At 38.3% G+C, this 19,852-nt stretch overlaps 1 protein-coding gene across 1 annotated transcript in view; it reads left to right on the plus strand.

Moving 5' to 3' along the window:
- Positions 1 to 4,999: 4,999 nt before the first annotated feature.
- Positions 5,000 to 19,852, plus strand: part of hgfb (hepatocyte growth factor b) — a 43,483-nt gene continuing 28,630 nt past the window's right edge. Inside the window, exons 1-6 of the mRNA XM_079825095.1 lie at positions 5,000 to 5,244; positions 9,900 to 10,056; positions 10,625 to 10,737; positions 14,529 to 14,643; positions 17,820 to 17,962; positions 19,407 to 19,527. Coding sequence (XP_079681221.1) covers positions 5,196 to 5,244; positions 9,900 to 10,056; positions 10,625 to 10,737; positions 14,529 to 14,643; positions 17,820 to 17,962; positions 19,407 to 19,527 — 698 coding nt within the window. The 5' untranslated portion in view covers positions 5,000 to 5,195. The remainder of the gene's footprint in view (positions 5,245 to 9,899; positions 10,057 to 10,624; positions 10,738 to 14,528; positions 14,644 to 17,819; positions 17,963 to 19,406; positions 19,528 to 19,852) is intronic.

Below are 19,852 nucleotides of genomic sequence, written 5' to 3' on the forward strand. Positions count from 1 at the left end.
GTGTTGACTGAAAGGTAAATTAGTCTGTTGTCTGTAGCTCCTGACATCTTTACCACATCAGCACCACAGTGAATGACTCATTATATGTTTGTGTTCACTGCACATGGTCTTCGTTAGACACCAGACACACACCAGAGTGAATTAGTCTGTTGTTTTGTTTATTTGTGGGAACAAGAGCTAAATACGTTGACCAAACCACATGTGGTGAAATCGCTGTTTGTGTTCTGATCCAGATATCAAGCCTGTTGAGAGTTCAACCGATTATGAATATGATTCACACGATTCACTTTCACAAAGTACCATGTTATGTGGGAATCACAGCTGTACCTTTGTGCTGTGATGATGGAGTAACGGATTCCACATGGATAGTTTATGAAAGTTCCCTGTAATTAAGGAACGTTTTCAATACTTCTCCCTTGAAGAATAAAAAAGTGACCTTTAGATGTGCGGTTCTCACCCTTATTGACTGATGTGGCTGTGAATCAAATTCCATGTTAAATTCCCAATATGATCAATGTCTTTGCTCATGCCCTATTAATGTCTACTTGTATGCTTCTTAATTTATCGCCACATATGTGTTGGGTGCAATTTTTGAAAAAGTGGCCTGGTTGATCCCGTAATTCTGACTTCAACGGTGGGATTCTTTATATTTTATATCTGCATGCATCTGCTCTTAGTTATGGTGGTTTGAAGCCTTTTTACACATACCAAGGGCTCCTGACATTTTGATCCATGTTGCTACATTGTTTTTGTGTTGCAGAGAGTCACTCAGATGTTGTCAGAGAATGAGATGGACAGCACTTCGGGAAGAGTAGAGGAGGGAAAGAGCATTCACACTTAAAGTGATTTGCTGCATCAAAGCAACCAGAAGTAATTAGTTTGGGCATGATGTGACAGCTGAGGAAGTTAACTTACACAAATACCTGACTTAGAGTGGCGATTATCAATATAGGGGTGAAGTCAGTGGAGATCACATGATCTATCTCCTGTGAAATAGTGTTGAGTGTAGGTAGCTCCTGAGTTCCTGAGAGCGACCCATTATTTCACAAATGTTTGTAGAAGCAGTCTGCATGCCTAGGTGCTTGATTGTGTACTCCTTTGGCCATAGAAGTGATTGGAACACCTGAATTCAATGACTTGGAGCGGTGTCCCAATACTTTTGGCAATATAGTGTATTTTATTTAACAGAATCCCCTTTTCAAGAACCTCAACGAACGGCTCGTTAATAGGACCCCTTTAAATTAATTAAACGTCTTTGGGATTTGCTGGAGTAGACTTTATAGAGTGCTTGACTCTTACAATACAAGATCTTGACCTCTCGATTGGAAATTACATCACAGCATTTATTTCCATCAAGAGGTGCATCCATTTTTGGTCAAGATCTTGTATCAATGCAAGAGTCAAGCACTCTGTAAACAAGTCTACTCCAGCACATCCCAAAGACTTTCAAATCATTGAATTCAGGTGTTCCAATCACTTCCATGGCCAAAGCTGTATAAAATAAAGCACCTAGGTATGGCAACTGCTTCTCCAAACATTTGTGAAAGAATGGGTCGCTCTCAGGAGCTCAGTGAATTCAAGCATGGTATTGTGATAGGTTGCCACCTGTGCAATAAGTCCATTCGTGAAATTTCCTCACTCCTCACTACTAAATATTCCACAGTCAACTGTTAGTGGTATTATAACAAAGTGGAAGCAATTGGGAACAACAGCAACTCAGCCACAAAGTGGTAGGCCACATAGTATCATAGAACGGGGCGCACAGTGCGCAGAAGTCGCCAACTTTCTGCAGAGTCAATAGCTACAGTCCTCCTAACTTTGTGTGGCTTTCAGATTAGCTCAAGAACAGTGCATAGAGAGCTTCATGGAATGGGTTTTCATTGCCGAGCAGTATCCAAGCCTTCCAAGGCTATTGCAATGCAATGCAAAGGGTCGGATGCAGTGGTGTAAAGCACGCTGCCACTGGACTCTAGAGCAGTGGAGACATGTTCAATGGAGTGAGAACACGCTTCTCTGTCTGGCAATCCGATGGACGAGTCTGGGTTCAGGGGTTGCCAGGAGAACAGTACTTTTCTGACTGCATTGTGCCAAGTGTAAAGTTTGGTGGAGGGGGGGTTATAGCATGGGGTTGTTTTTCAGGGGTTGGACATGGCCCTTTTATTCCAGTGAAAGGAACTCTTAGTTCCTTAGTTCTGAGTCCTGACCTCAACCCGATTGAACACATTTGGGATGAATTAGAGTGGAGACTGCGAGCCAGGCCTTCTTGTCCAACATCAGTGACTGACCTCACAAATGTGCTTCTAGAAGAATGGTCAAAATTTACCATGAACACACTACTAAACCTTGTGGAAAGCCTTCCCAGAAGAGTTTAATCTGTTATAACTGCAAATGGTGGGCCAACTCCATATTAAACCCTACGGATTAAGAATGGGATATCATTAAAGTTCATGTGCATGTAAAGGCAGGCATCCCAAAACTTTTGGCAATATAGTGTATCTCCCTTTAGAGTGGACTTTGAGCTTTGTAACCTTGCAGAAATGTGTTATGCTCAAACAGCAACATTACACACAAACTAAATTTGAAAAAGTGGACAAGCGTAATAGAACCCCTTTAAGGAATGGACTCAGACAATTCTTTTACAAGTTGAGCCTGACGAATCTTGGCTTTGTCATCCTGGAATATGACCATGATATGTCTTCCTACATGGTTGTTTAAGAAATGAAAAGCTACACACGCCATCAATTAGGGTTAGGAGAACTGTTGCCAAACATATAACAAACTAGAAGCATAATAATCACAGCAATAATGATCCAGTCATAGACAAGTATTTGCCTATTTAATAAGATTTTTTTATTTTTTTATTTTTTTGGCTGGGCAGTGTATGTTGTCTTATTGTATAGTAAACCCTGTTAACTATGAACTATGTTCTGGCACATTCAGTTAATGATAATTTTGGGATAATGTGCTTGATTGTCTTGAAAATATATATTGAGAAAAATCCTGACGAATCTTGATAACCCTGATATATGCCTTATTGTCATTATGCAACATATAATTGTGTATGTTTTTCTTTTAATTTTAGCTGTGAAATGTGATCTGGACATGTTGTGAGATTCACCCAGAGGTGTCAAGAGATAAGAGGGCAGGATGTGGAATGACAATGCTGGAAACAGTATTAGATACACGCACACAGTGACTGATTACTCCCATGGGACTGTCAGGCATGTCTTTTGGCATTTGTAGTTTGTACCTCCATCATCAGAGGAAGGAGAAGCAATACGATCACAGAGTTGCAGAGGACACTCACATAAACACTACTGCTATTAACTAAACTAATACAAACACAGTTAAACAACCAGGCTAAACAACCAGCCTTATACACAAACATGCCAAACTGAGTGAAAAATTTATCTTTAAACAAAAAAGCTCCAATTCATCCAAAAGCAAAACAGCCTGGAATACCTGTTTGAGTGTGAGCATATCACAAAAAAACAAACAAAAAAACCCCCCAAACAGATGGAGTGTTTTTCCATCATGGAGCACAATAGAAAAGCTCTTTCTGTTCCAAGAGAAGAGGAGAGCATCTTGAGTGTAGTACTGTTTAATAAACAACTCGTGCTTCCAACCTGCTCTCATCCCTCTCTCTCCCCTTCTCTTCAATCTGAAATTCGTGACACGGGAAGATGAGTTACGTTCATTGTGACATCAATATCATAAACTTCCGATTACAAAAAAATATAAAGCTTAATATCTGATGTATCGTGTTCTTTGAATATTCACAGATCTAAAACTTGAATGTGTTGCCAGTCTTTATGAATCCATAAATTACACGAATAACAACTAAATGTTTGTGAACGATAAAGTGATAAGATAATATAAAAAGTAGGGCTGTCAAAAGATTAATCGCGATTAATCACATCCAAAATAAAAGTTTGTGTTTACATAATATATGTGTGTGTACTCTGTTAATTATTATTTATATATAAATACACACACAAGCATGTATATATTTTTGTATATGATTTTTATATATAAAACATTTATATTTATATATATTATAGATTATATAAATGTATATACAGTATATACATGCAAATATTTCTTAAATATATACATGAATGTGTGTGTATTTATATATCAATAATAATTAACAGAGTACACACACATATATTATGTAAACACAAACTTTTATTTTGGATGCGATTAATCGCGATTAATCATTTGACAGCCCTAATAAAAAGATTATAGTTATAATTACTAAAACAATTTAATTATTTAAAAATTTACCATGATAACCAGTTTCTGCTGCTGTATCATTGTAGTTATCTATCTATCTATCTATCTATCTATCTATCTATCTATCTATCTATCTATCTATCTATCTATCTATCTATCTATCTATCTATCTATCTATCTATCTATCTATCTATCTATCTATCTATCTATCTATCTATCTATCTATCTATCTATCTATCTATCTATCTATCTATCTATCTATCTATCTATCTATCCTATACTAGTTGTTCTATTTCATGGGCAGATCATAGCTATCCATAATTATCTATGTCATTTTTGCAGAAACTATGTTGTCACTGCAAACGCAATTTTGAAATGCAGTGAAATGATAACAAGTGAACATGATTAATGATTTCTTTCTAATATGACGAAGAGGGTTGCCGATAACGAAAAATAAGCTGTCTTACAAACTAAAACAACGTGAGTGGCCCGGAGTTTATCAATTCACAACTTTACTCCCAAACGCCCTGAGGGCGATTAGTGCAGCATCACACAGCTGTGTTGACATCTCCTTAACACTTTCCATCCGCTCCACTAAATTAGAGCGGCCACAAATATAAACAATTTGCATTTATTTTACTTCCCGGATCGGTTCAACCACCTCGGTGTCTATCAGGAAATACGATAATATGTGACAATGTTATGTGGAGGAGTGGACAGTTGCGGGGCGACTTTAAATGGGCTGAAGGAAAGGGGAGGGAGCGCATGAGGTAGAGTCTCTTAGCTCGCGCTCATCTTCAGTCAGTCCATCGCGCGCTTGTTCACTGTCCGCAAGAGCACCGCTACAGTCACTGCTGGTAGACTAGAATCGTATATAGTCTTATTAAAAGGAGGAAAACGCCAATACTTCTGACATCTCTTTTGAATTTTTGGAGTCACATAAAACTATTTAAAGAGACATGTGGATTTACAAAATTTTGCTTTGTGTGGCTGTTTTGGTTTACTCAGGTAAGTTGTTTTATTCAGTCAGACAAAGCTTATTTCTGGGTATAATTTATCATGTTTTGCAGTAATAACTATCATGTTGGTGCATTTTGGGATTTGACAAATTAACGTATAATTATTTTTGTTTCATGAAAGGAACATATTATTAAAGTTTTTGAAAGTCGTTATACAGATTAAACTCACTGATTTATTGATATATTTACATATAATCGTTTATTCAAATTATGACTAGAGGCTGACAAATGTTCACCATGTTATTGTCTAATAAACAGCCTATAATAGTATTTTGGGGGAATTTAGAGATTTGTGACACATTATTTTATTTGATAAAACATAGGCTATATAAAATGTTATGCAAAATAATAATACAAATAAGGAAAAGTGTTATTTCACGTTTTTATCATGCTTAAATCATAGGTATCATTTCACTGTTTTCTTTTAAGATGAAGATTAATTTACAACTTACTTCATAATTGTTGATAATATTACCATGAGTATGTAAATATTTATGCAAGCATTCTAATTTCTACTGCATTGTCAAGATTTAAAAGACTGAATGAAATCAAAATGGACTCTATTTACTTTGGTAGCGCACATTACAAAGTCTTGTGGTGAACAACAACCCATGCAGGTTAATATACAGAAGGAAAAAAAAAAAGTCAAAATTGGATAATTTTGTTCCGCTCCTTCTCTGATGATGTCAGTTTGGCATCTTGGGCAGAACATCATCAAACTCTCCTCTTCAAGGAGGAGGTGCACTAAAATCAAGCCCCTCCCTTTATATTTTTCTCACTCAGTATTACTTTTCATGCCTCAATATTGAAGTAAAGTTGGTCATAACTTCAGCTTCATGTGGATTTTAAACAATATGAAACAAAGTGCTCTTTTGCTGAATATTTGCATGGTTGTGATTTGGCCTTGATAATAGTATGCAGACCAATAGCATAGTTGTGAATGTGATGTTATTTTAATACAACAGCTCTTTGTGTTTCAGATAAAAATGGCTTGTTATTTTGTATATTTTTTCTCTGACAAGGAAAATTGTTTCAAAAGAAGCCAAATCACGCTCTCTGATCTGAAACCCACAAACACAGACAAGTAAACAGTAAAGCATTCCATTGCTGTTGGACTGTCTCAGCACTATTGGAACACAGCTCAGCCAATTAAATTCGAAGACCAATGCTAAATATACTGTAAATGAGTGTGCTACATATTTCATCTTCAATAATCTCTTACATGAAAAAAAAAAAAATCTATTTTAAAAGCAACACAATGAACTGGGCATGCAGTTCATTACTCAAATTACACATGTATCAAACGCGTCACAGTTCCCAAACATTGTATTAAGTTTCACTACGGAAAACTTCACAGATGTTGACATTCATGGTGAGTGGGCTGTTTCTTCGCGAAACATCTGGATAAATGAGTCACCGACAGTGTGCGTGGAGCTGAAGCGAGAGATTAAGTGTTAGAGTGTGGCACTATGAAACTCTTCTTCTGAAATCAAAACCGCTTTATTGCGCAAAGCCTATTAATTATTCTGAGTTTAGTCATTTCGTTTCTAATCTGCAGTATGATCTGTGACATTGAAGAATCAGTGTGGCTTGTTGGTTGCTCTGATCATAGAGTTTATTGATTTTATGGCAATACATTTGTATAATGGGGAGTAAAACCTCAGATGTACTGAGTCATATATATGCTCAGAAATCCTGTCGTTTTGCATGCATTAGAATATATTGTCCTATGGGAGTTGTAATGCTTTACTGGTATTAGACTACTATACTTTGATAGTTGTATAAACATAATCATGTTACTGTCGGTTATATGATGAGATGACCCTGAGCTTGTTGTTCTGTACAGACTTAATTTCTAATGATATTCAGAGCTAGTCGAGAACTGGAGTCTCTTCAAAGAGCACGACTGTTGGCTTTGGGTCAGTTTTAGAGCTTAGATGGAGAGTTGGTTGGTCTACTATCAGTATCGAGGGCTCGTTTCAAATCCAAAAATGTGGTTTGTGGCTGTGAAATTGGTGTTTTCTAACCATGCTTGACAGATAACTCAGGTCTTATGACTGCAGCTGGCATGGATGAGCTCTTGTGGTGGTTTTAGAAGGTTTGGTGCTACACACTCAGATCAGAGCCAGTTTCCGTTGGCCTTCACAATCCTTTCCACTACCTCACAAAAGCAGACAGTGATTGATGGCTTTGCATTCTGATATACACGCAGAAATAATCTTGAAATAAAACGATAAAGCCCTCTCAAAAAGCTAATTTATTGCTCCACTGCATTTAATAGCAAGTTACACTTTTTCCCTTACTGTTGTAACCCAATAAGGTCACAATCCAGGATGTCCAAGAAGGATCCCCTGTTGAAAAAAACCCAGCATATGCTGGTTTAGGTATGTTTTGAAGCATGGTAGCTGGTTTGAGCTGGTTTATACTGGTCTTTAGCTAGTCATGGGCTGGTGTAAACTGGTCAAGTGTTGGTCCTAAACATGTCCTAAGAAACTAGCTCCACCTCAGGACCAGCTTATAACCAGCTCAGGGCCAGGTTATAACTAGCTCAGGATCAGCTTATAACCAGCTCAGGGCCAGGTTATAACCAGCTCAGGACCAGTTTATAAGCAGTTCAGGGCCAGGTTATAACCAGCTCAGGACCAGCTTATAACCAGCTCAGGGCCAGGTTATAACCAGCTCAGTACCAGTTTATAAGCAGCTCAGGGCCAGGTTATAACCAGCTCAGTACCAGCTTATAACCAGCTCAGGGCCAGGTTATATCCAGCTCAGGACCATCTTATAAGCAGCTCAGGGCCAGGTTATAACCAGCGCAGTACCAGCTTATAACCAGCTCAGGACCATCTTATAAGCAGCTCAGGGCCAAGTTGTATCCAGCGCAGGACCAACTTATAACCAGCTCAAGACCAGGTTATAACCAGCTCAGGACCAGCTTAAAACCATTTCAGGACCAGCATTTAACCAGCTCAGGACCAGCTTATATCCAGCTCAGGACCAACTTATAACCAGCTCAGGACCAGCTTATAACCAGTTCAGGACCAGCATTTAACCAGCTCAGGAACAGCGTATAACCAGCTCAGGACCAGCATATAACCAGCTCAGGACCAGCGTATAGCCATCTCAGGACCAGCTTATAACCAGCTCTGGACAAGCTTATAGCCAGCTCTGGACCAGGTTATAACCAGCTCAGGACCAGGTTATAACCAGCTCAGGACCAGCTTAAACCAGCTCATGACCAGCTAAGGACCAGCATAAACCAGCTCAAACCAGCTGCCATGCTTCAAAACATACCTAAACAGCATATGCTGTTTTTTTCCCCAACAGGTTCCTACCTGCCCCACAACTGACTATTTAGACTATTTAACTGACTAAATTCATTTAGTGACCTCAGGTTGTTTAACAACTAGGATATTTGTAATTGTAATAGTTTAGCTGTTTTATTTAAAGGAGATGCATTTCTCAAATAATTGAGATGCAACTTCTCAGAGAGCTTTAGCAGGTTAACAGTCAAACTGGTAAAGCTGACTCCAGCCCAGTTTCCACCGAAATTACCCGGACAATTTGTCCCAGGAACTTTTTTTCCCAGGAATTTTCCCCCAGACCTGTTGCTGTCTGTGTTTCCATCGCTGTCTAAAGTACCGTGAAGATTAGTCCGGTGACGTAGGACTGCACGCGACTTTCCAGAGCCCACAGGATTTCGTCTTCCGCAAATACAAGCCTGAACCTTGTCGTCGGTCCATCGGTTATATTTTTATTTTTTTTATTTTTTTATTTTTAAACTTTGAATTTTTGATTCAAATAGCAAACAACTCCTACTGCACGGCACGCACCGCAGCTGACTTTTAGGTTGAAATAAAATGCTGGGTAAGCTCAACCAATCAGCATGTTCAGCGCCCAAGTCCCACCCCCAAAAGTTCCTGAACTTTGAAAAAGTACTACCTCGCAAGCGGAGCCGTTTTAAGAGGGACATTTTTACCCGAAACTTCATTTAGACCCCGGTTCCTGCGGTCGAAACACACAGAGTACCACCCCAAAGTCCCTAGTCCCTGGAGAAACTTCCTGCGGTGGAAACGCGGATTAAGTTTAGTCTGATCAGGCTCTTGTGGATGCCACATAAATTACAGAAGGTTTCCTTGAAGGGAAAGTTTACAAAAAAATTTTAATTGTGTCATCCTTTACTCACCCTCATGTATTTCTAAATCTCTGACGTTTTTCTTCTGTGGAACACAAAAGGGATTTTTGGGTCCATGCAATGAAAGTCACGAAACATTCTTCAAAATATCTACTATGTTCTGCAGAAGAAAGAAATGCATCCATGTTTTTTGGCTAATTATTCCTTTGACGTAGACTAGTTGACTAGTTATTCAGGCAGCCAACTGTCTAGTCGATTATGAAAACATGTAGATTTGCCCTTTCTTATTGTGATCTAAGCAGGTTGTTGAAATACCATTTCGTCATCTTAGTTCCTTTTTTGCTCCATTTTTTATATCCTATTTTATGGCCACTCTGCTCACTCCTATGAGACTTATTATCAGCCTTAACCGATAAAGAGGAAGAAAAAAAACGTACCATCTGTCATGAAATTCATGTTTGGATTCGACTATTGCTTCTGCCCCATCCTAACATGTATGTTCTGTGTGGCAGAAACTAAGAGGCATGCCCTGCAAGACTACCAGAAGACTGATGCTGTGCGCTTGGTCACGCCACCTGATGTGTCCTACATGTCCAAAGGCCGCAAGATGAGTGTGGGAAAGTGTGCACGTCGCTGTAGCCGCAACAGGAAGCTTCAGTTCACCTGCAGGTACAGAGGTCTACAAAGGTTAAAGCACAGAGGCACTCCACCTTACACTTAACCACAAACAGCCAAAGCTGGAGTTCTGAAGAGTGTCTAAATTAAAGAAGCACACTCCCAAGTTGCTGTTTCCAAAAAAGCTGGTTTGAAATAGCATTGGATTGGCTAATTGTGTACAACACAGTGTGAGAGGAAGCAGCTGGAATCTGTTTCACCAGTGGAAATCGAACATCAGCAGTCCCAGTATTTCCTATTTTGATGTTTCAGGCCGATGACCTCTGGTTACTTCTGCATAGAAAGAAAATGCAGTTCTTAGATAGAAATTGCATGAAGTTGCATGACATTTGATCTTTAGCTCTTGCAATGCTTTCAATTTTTTGGAGGCATCACCTGACTTCCAAATACAAAAAATGGACAACAGTAGATATTTTATGCATTGCTCTACATGATAATAATATGTACTGATGACATTATGTGTTTTAATTCAAGGTTCACAATCATCATTTTTGTCACCATCTTCTTGTTTTCGTATGCTTAACATCATTTAATGGTTAACATCTTCCATGTATCTTTGCAGAGCATTCAGTTTTGATCAGAATAGTGCAAAGTGTCATTTACTGTCATACGACAGCCTCACCATTGGTGTCCGCATGGAGAATGACTTCAACTTCGACCTATATGAAAAGAAAGGTAAACTGTAAAAAACTGCTTTATTCCCACAATAGGTTTGACATCATTTAGACCAGGGAGTAGTTCTAATAGGAATGTCAACTAACTCTCATTAGAGTATTAGTAGACTGTAATAGACTGTTAGGTTAGGTTTAGGTGTTAGAGTTAGACTTATAGTCAGTAGAATGTCTGTTGGAGGACCTTCAAAAAGTGTTCACAGATATAAACAGTCTACTAATACTGTAATGAGAATTAGTTGACATGTATTTGCAAAGTTACTTATAGTTGGTAGAATGTCTAAAGTGGACCATCAACATAAAATAATAGAGAGAAAGGTAATTTCACAGCTTATTTTTTCCATTTCAAAAACAATATTCTTCTTCTATACCAGGTTTCAAAAGTACTGTAATCAATCATATTCACTGTGAATTCATTTTATTTATTTTTTATGTGTCTGATGTCACTTGCATATAGGGTTGGGTACCGTTCACATTTTAACTGGTGCCAGTACCCAACAGTACCTTTTTAAAAAATGTTGGTACTTTAGACATGTTTACCTTATAGTTTAGTTTACACTCTGAAAAATGCTGGGTTAAAAACAACCCAAGTTGGGTTGAAAATGGACTAACCCAGCAATTGGGTTGTTTTAACCCAGTGAATGGGTTTTTGTTTAATCCAGTGTATGGGTCGATTTAACCCAGCGGTTGGGTTAAAGGCTTGCTTAAAACGATCCAATCGCTGGGTTAAAACAACCCAATTGACCGTTCGCAAATACACGCCCCCTTTAGTTACTGTTGCTATGTCCGACGAGCCATGGCCTCTCACGCCACATACACACGTTCTCACGTAGAGAAAATACATTGCAGAGCAAAGAGGATACTGTTACTTTTGATATGAAACAAAGTCTCAACTTTAAAATGTTGTCTTTTTTTAAGAAACGCAAACCACAAATAGCATTTTGTGGCTCTTTAATGTGTCATGATTGCTGTAGCGCCTCAGTTAAAGCTGCTTGTGAACCGATCATCTCTTCCTTCTAGTTCATTGATAAGCATCAAATTAAGATGAATGAACACTAAAATAAATGTTGTTTCAACCGCGGAAAGACGTCAGTTAATACGTCTTTAAAATTCAAGTCCACCGACGTTAATCTACTAACTCTCCTGACTGCTTTGTCGGACAAATCGGCAGATTCAGCGATGTGATTGGTCAGATCGCCTGTCAATCAAACTTGTGGTGAAGGGTGAATTGCAGCATTTTTTAAAGTGTAGTAATCAAAAAGAATGTCTAATTAATTGAAATCATGAAACGTATACAATTTAACAACAATTTATTAAAAGTTTAACAAAAATTACATGTTTAGGGCCCAATGAAAACACTTTTTTTTTTTTCTCAAATTCCATTACATTTTTTACCAAATTCTCTGTGTTCTGAAGTTTTCTGGATTCCATTTTAATGGTTTAATTAAATTTTAACAATCAAAAAGCATGTCTAATTAATTGAATTAATAAAAAAACAACCATTTTAATAATAAAAAATAATTTCTTTATACTGTTAAAATGGAAGAAAAATTGTGATTATTCGTTAAAAAAAATAACGTTTTGATCTAATTAATTATTAGTAGTGTTAGTGTTATTATTATTATTGCATTGAGACATATCTAAATTCTACTGCTCAACATTCATATATTTGTCTAGTTAAAACGAATGACGGGTTGCCGCAGGGTTCTCTGTGTTTATGATATAGCGATAGTTTTTCTCAAATAAAACTGTAAAATACTGATGAAATGACTGAGCGGCTCTGGAGATGAATTTTAAGCATTCATGTCCTCATATAATGAGACGGCAGAGGCTGAAAACAGCGTGACGCGTGCTTTTGATTCATTCACACAGAGACACGCAGGATTTGTAATTGCCTATAATATCAGTTATCAAGACATCTAGAGTTAAAGTTTATGGCATGATCTGCCACTGAGGGGTTTTATAATATGAAGAGCTGTTCTCAAACCTTAGCCAAGTATTGGACTCCTAAGGATTCATTAAGTTTCAGTGTGAATAAATGTGAGATCAGTGTCCATGTGATGATGACACACTCATGCAAACACACACACACACACACACATTCTATCTATCCACCACCGTGATGAGGATGACACAGCAAAAAGAATCTCATTCTATGCAACTTGAAGCAAATACCCCTCTGTTCACTTCTACTTCTAATAGTACTGCAGATTATATGAAGTCTTGCCTTTACGACTTGACATTTATCAAATCAACTCATGTTTATGTAGCACTTTACCCAAAACCACAACGATCAGGCTGGGTTTTCTGTTGACTTTGCTTGTCTATATGTATTACTGCTGACAATTGTGTTCAAAAGTGACATTTAGAGACTTTTTTGCGACTTATTTAATTTCTAAAGAATGGAATGCTTTTATTCAGCAAGTGTAAATTAAATAGATAAAAAGTGACAGTAAAGACATTTACAAAATATTTTTATTTCAAATAAATGCTGTTCTTTTGAACTTTCTATTCATCAAAGAATCCTTAAAAAACACACAACTTCCATAAAAAATATTAAGCAACTATGATGATAATAAGACATGTTTCTTTGAGCACCAAATCAGTATATTAGAATGATTTCTGAAGGATAATGTGACACTGAAGTAATGGCTACTGAGCTTTGCCACCACAGCAATAAATTACATTTTACAATGAATTAAAATAGAAAACAGTTAATTAAAATTTTAATAATATTTCACAATATTACTGTTTTTATTGTATTTCACACAATGTGATTTACTAAGCTTTGCCATTGTCAATTTACTGATGTTTGCGCCATTATTTACTGCCCCAAAAAAGCACGTCTTAAACCAGACGCTAACTGCGTTGGTCAATATGGAAATGATCAGGTTGCGTCTGTGTTCTTTAATTTGCGTCTCGTCAGTAGATCACGCGCAGAACTGTCCGCTCCCATCTGCGCTCTTTTGGAATTGCGCTCTCACGCTAATTTGCCCTGTTTAGTAAATCTGGCCCTTACAGATACACTGCATGATTTGCGGCTTTCCCAGACGAAAGATTGCCATCGTGAAACAGTCGTGACGATTTCTGTGATCGTGGCTCCTAATCGGCGGTCCTATGTCGTACCGTGAGAGAGGTTCAACGACGGCCGTTGTCACAGTCTTGCGACCAAAGATAGCCTACGATCATTTTCTGACAGTGTCAGAAATTCAGCATGATCATCGCACAGTGTGTTTGCTGCTACGGCCTACGTCTACTGACCAGCCAATAAAAATGTGACATGAAATCAACACAACATTCGCTGCGTCCTCTTTTTTTCAGCACACATAAAAACTACAACTGCCAAAGTGTGATTCGTCATGCTCTTTTTGTTTACCACTAGCGCATGCTGATGACGTTTTATTCTTCTATACTAACTTGCATCGTAGCTTACGAGTCAGCAGGTGTCATCATCGTACAGTCTACATGCATGTCATACCCAAGTTTAACAGATCCGTGTCGCACAGTGTGATTTGTAATGATCTTATAGGATTGCTAAAATCGTGCAGTGTATCCCGGGCTTTAGAGACTTTTAGAGACTTTCAAAAACTGGTCAAATATTTGAAGTTTAACTTCAGAAACTACAGAAGCATACACTATTGCCGAACATATTCAGAGTAGATGATAGGTTTGTCTTGAAATGACACAAAAAAATCAGTTTGATGAAAATGAATGAGATTTTTTGCTTCCAGATCCTGATTGTCGCACATAAAGATGGTTGCATTATCTAAGGTGTGTATGCCTGTTGTCTTTTAGACTTCATGAGAGAATGCATCATCGGCAATGGACTCAACTATAAAGGAAAGATATCAGTGACCAAGAGTGGAATCCAGTGCCAACTCTGGAATTCCGAAACACCACATCATCACAAGTAAGTGTTCTCACTCTCTTTACCTCCCATTCTTGGTTCGGTCTCTCTCTCTACGGGCAATTAAACTCAATTACCCACTCTGTGCATTTCTGTGGCTATCAAAAGTCTTGTGGAGAGCAGATAGCGGTTAGCATCTCCTTGGTATGTTTCAGTTTATTTATTTATGCACACTACATTATTAGATAGCTAATGGCAAAACAGACTCGATGAGTTATAAAAATCCCCATTAGCCTCTAATGATGATGAATGTGCAAGATTATGTATGCTGCCTGTCTTACTGGCTTTGATTCGTTAGAGGGTTCTCGCTGTGTGACAGTAAGTGCAACTCAACGATTCTCAGAAGTGGAACGCCGACGGAGACAATTAGGTCAATGGCAGGAATGCCAACAATCGGCCAGTAGGTTCAAACAATTGCTTCCGTTCTGACCAAGAATAGACGTTTTTGTACAATTATCCCTAGGCATAAATATTCAATGCAAGTGTACCCAAAATATAAATTTTTGTATACACTAACATCTAAAAATAAACATTGAGAAGCCATATGCAGCCTGGAACTGATGTCATGTTTAGAGGATTTAAGGGGTTTGTGCATAAGTAGGAGTTTGACAGAAAGCAGCACAAGGCTAAGATAAGATACCTAATGCAGAACACGTCTTTGAGACAAGTTCATTACGGCTGCAGGAATTCATTAGGGACACCACATGGGGCTTTCGGTTTACTTCCTGTACAGCAAGCCGATACGATAGATCTGCCCTATTTTTGGTACTGGGCATGAACAAAAGTTTCATGCACTTTTTTTTTTTATCTTGAAAATGTGATTACCTTTTAGAGACCTTGACCCTACCACCAACTTCCCAACTCTGGATATCTCCCTCTCTCCCCTCTTTTTCCTTCAGCTCTTTTTTATCTATCTAATGGACATCAGCTCAGTTTTAAAGCCAGCTTTTGATATGCTTGCCTCTGAAACATCACAGGCATGTTTTTATCGGCTCAAGAAGCCAATGGACCTGAACGTTTTGAAATACCGAACAGGCCTGTAGGTCAGCTAATTTGTCACAGATTGCCTTTTTATCTGTATTCATCAATCATCATGAACGTGGCTAATTTGTGTTGTAAATTGCACACAAGATAATTACCGTTTGGCTTAAGGCAATGATTTATTAATGGTTTACAAATATTTGCATGGCAAGGGTAAAATACTTTGTGCAACTATTTGCATATACACTATATTGCCAAAAGTATTGAGACACCCCTCCAAATCATTGAATTCAGGTGTTCCAATCACTTCCAAGGCCAAAGGTGTATAAAATCAAGCACCTAGGCATGCAGACAGCTTCTATAAACATTTGTGAAAGAATGGGTCGCTCTCAGGAGCTCAGTGAATTCAAGCGTGGTATCGTGATAGGTTGCCACCTGTGCAATTAGTCCATTCGTGAAATTTCCTCACTAAATATTCCACAGTCAACTGTTAGTGGTATTAAAACAAAGTGAAAACTATTGGGAACGACAGCAACTCAGCCACGAAGTGGTAGGCCATGTAAAATCACGGAGCGGGGTCAGCGCATACTGAGGCACTGAGGCACTTTCTGCTGAGTCAATAGCTACAGACCTCCAAACTGGACTCTAGAGCATTGGAGACGTGTTCTCTGGAGTGACGAATCACGCTTCTCTGTCTTGCAATCCGATGGACGAGTCTGGGTTTGGGGGTTGCCAAGAGAACGGTATTGCCTGACTGCATTGTGCCGAGTGTAAAGTTTGGTGGAGGGGGATTATGGTGTGAGGTTGTTTTTCAGGGATTGGGTTTGGCCCCGTAGTTCCAGTGAAATTAACTCTTAATGCTTCAGCATACCAATATATTTTGGACAATTTCATGCTCCCAACTTTGTGGGAACAGTTTGTGGTGGAGGAACTTGACTGGCCTGCACAGAGTCCTGACTTTTACCCGATAGAACATATTTGGGATTAATTTGAGCGGAGACTGCGAGCCAGGCCTTTTTGTCCAACATCAGTGCCTGACCTCACAAATGCGCTTCTAGAAGAATGATCAAAAATACGCATAAACACACTCCTAAACGTTGTGGAAAGCCTTCCCAGAAGAGTTGAAGCTGTTATAGCTGCAAAGGGTGGGCCAACTCCCTATTAAACCCTACGGATTAAGAATGGGATGTCATTAAAGTTCATGTGAATGTAAAGGTAGGCGTCCCAAAACTTTTGGCAATAACGTGTAGCAGCATCTCAGAGTTTAACCTCTATAAAGTGGTACCCCTTAAGAAATGAATAGTAACTTAAAAAGAAATAGGTTTAAAATGATGAGCACTTACAGTAGATGAAGATACTAATCGTATTGGCCCAACAAAAGCTGTTCTATATGGGGAGTGTCACCATGTCACATGACTAGGCATAAGGTATACTACTAATCCGTTAGATTTAGAAACTTTTGGTTTTAGAATAAATGGATTATTGGATGACAAAAATTCTGCAAATGTAGTGCATAGTTCTGCAATGGCATTGGTTGTGTGATTGTGCTTTCAGAGCATTCAAATAACCAAGAATAAACACTCTTAAAATAACAACATCCTAATAAGAGTAGCCTGTGTAGTTTTTGACTTTCTCTGGCCAAAAGCTTTATACTACCCCATTCTCCTGCCAAACCCATTATTTGTCTACATGCATTTGTTGTTTTAAGGACAAAACTCTTTACTTTTTCCATATGTGAAAAAAATGAAGAGGTAACAATTTCCCCAGGGCCAAATACATGTGAAGTTCTTGCATCACAATGAAATGTAGAGTAGCAGCTGCATTCTGATGTTAAAGATACCGATAGTCTTTCCATTTTTATTAATACAATATAAATTATTGAGATCTTCTGTTGTATTTGGCTGGAAGTCATAAATGTGTCATGTGACACCCAGTAAATTTCTTCCATAAGTGATTCTTAGCTCAGTTGTAGTGATGTTTTTGTATTCAATAAGACAAAGCAGCTAATAATCGCAAATGATTGTTGACGTCACCATGCAACTGGTTTAATACAATCATCAATCCTCACTCTATGCAGCTAAAAATCTCAAGTCTCGTGTCAAAGAGTAACTGTGTGTTTTTTTCAAGGAATTTGGAGCAATTTTTCTGTGTGTATGATATTGTAAACATCACCTCTGTTTCTGTCCTCACTCCATCAGTTTCTTACCCCTGAGGCATAAGCACCGAGATCTACGGGATAATTTATGTCGTAACCCAGACAACACCACAACAGGTCCTTGGTGCTATACAATGGACCCCGGCATACGCTACCAGGACTGCAGTATCCCACAATGCTCGGAGGGTGAGTTCAAAACCAGCATTTATTTGAAAATCATACTGGAAATGTAATACTTAAACATGTTAAATGTATTGCTATAAACATTAGTATCACAAGTTCACACATACATATAATTAAGTAAAGGTTATGTGTATTTGGCGTGCTGTCCGAGGGGAGGGCTCCGAGCTTGGAATTTGGAACCTAGAGTAATCCCCCCCTCCCAGGTCAGGATAGGAATAGTTAGACGTAAGGAGATGAGGAGCTGGAAAAGGAATAGAGGCAAGTCTGCATATACCTCTTATCTCTTTAATTGAGTTGATTAACGGAATGTGCTCCTCCTGAACTTTGTTAATAAAACATCATATCTTGAGGAAAACTAGCATGTTGTTAAGATCTAGACATGTCAGTCTAGAATTTTTTCATGATAAAGGACTTTAAAAGTCTCCATTCACTCTCAGTTTACAGTCTAGGAGAAACAGTTGAGATGTTAAAACTATCTCACGACTTGTGAAATCTATTTCCTCTTGGTTTGCAGTTTAAGGGATGTTTAAGCACTATTTTATGGATTGATTTTTAGCCTTTTAAAAACACATTTTTCATGTGAATTGCCAATTTATTGGATTTAAAGCTTTATCACTTGAAAGGGAATGAAAGCACTTGATTGTTTGAGTGACCGGGGATTTTCGTTAATATTAGATCACAATGAGTTGCATGCAAAACGAGGGGTTTTCTGCAGAGATAGTGATCAGACTAACAAAGAGAGCCTCTTGTCTATTCTATGAGCTGCATGGTGAATTATGGCCGGGAGGGTTTGTTAATAAATTAGTTTCCCATAATCAAAAACACACAGACACACACACAAAGAAGGAAAATCATGCTTTCATGAGAGTGGCTGACATTAACATCTGTTTCTACTACAGCAATCTGCTCCTTATACTGTGTGTACTGTACAACTAATAACAGGATTTAGAGAGATGACTCTAGCTGAGGTGACCTACATCTGCTGTGATATTTGGTTTTGGTCCTACAGTGAATAAGCTTTTTACTAAGTACTGTAATAATTACATGTTGCTTTAACCTTTGATCATATGAAATCTGTTGGAAGCCACAACGTACCTTTGGGGTTAAATGCTAGGCCTAATGGGGGGTACGTCTGCCTCGTAAATTGAAGCGTCAGATGATTTATTATTAGACATTCTAAGGGTCACATGTGACTCCGTAATTGCTTGTCCTCTTGATAAATATGATAACAGTCCCCGCAGGCATTAATCATTAGTGATTAGCCTATGCGTAGTTAACATGTGCACTAATTTACTACCAAGATTCTGCCTCTTCTAACCGTTTAACATGACAACCATAGTTGAACCCAGTTGAGTCATCCTCTACAAGCATGCTAATGTTGCTCAGCTGGAGTCTTTTGGGACTCGTACTGGTTAACATTCTTACCAGGCATGTTCCTTATCCATAGTGGAATGTATGACATGTAATGGAGAAAGTTACCGTGGACCGATGGACCACACGGAGAGCGGCCGGGAATGCCAGCGCTGGGACCTTGAGGAACCACATAGACACCTTTTCCACCCTAAAAGGTATGAGACCCACCAAAAAGTGCAAACAGTAAAGGACGAAATCAATCAGACAGACTTCAGGTCATGATTTCAAGTCAATATGAGAAGCTTTGTCAATTTGGCAAAAATCCCTTTTGTTCACCCTTTGTGTACTATGGTGATGCCTCAAATCATTCAGTTTGTTGCAAAAAAGGTGGGCAATTACTTTTAAGCTTATGATTTTTAACTAAAAAAGGTGAACAAATCCATAGACTTACATTGAAGGAGGTACACATGTAGAATGTTATGGTGGTCTGTTTTGAGTTAAGACCTATAAACCATTTAAAATTATCTAGCAACCACATAG

This window comes from Gobio gobio (genome assembly GCF_949357685.1).
Source record: "Gobio gobio genome assembly, chromosome: 9".
Taxonomy (NCBI): Eukaryota; Metazoa; Chordata; class Actinopteri; order Cypriniformes; family Gobionidae; genus Gobio; species Gobio gobio.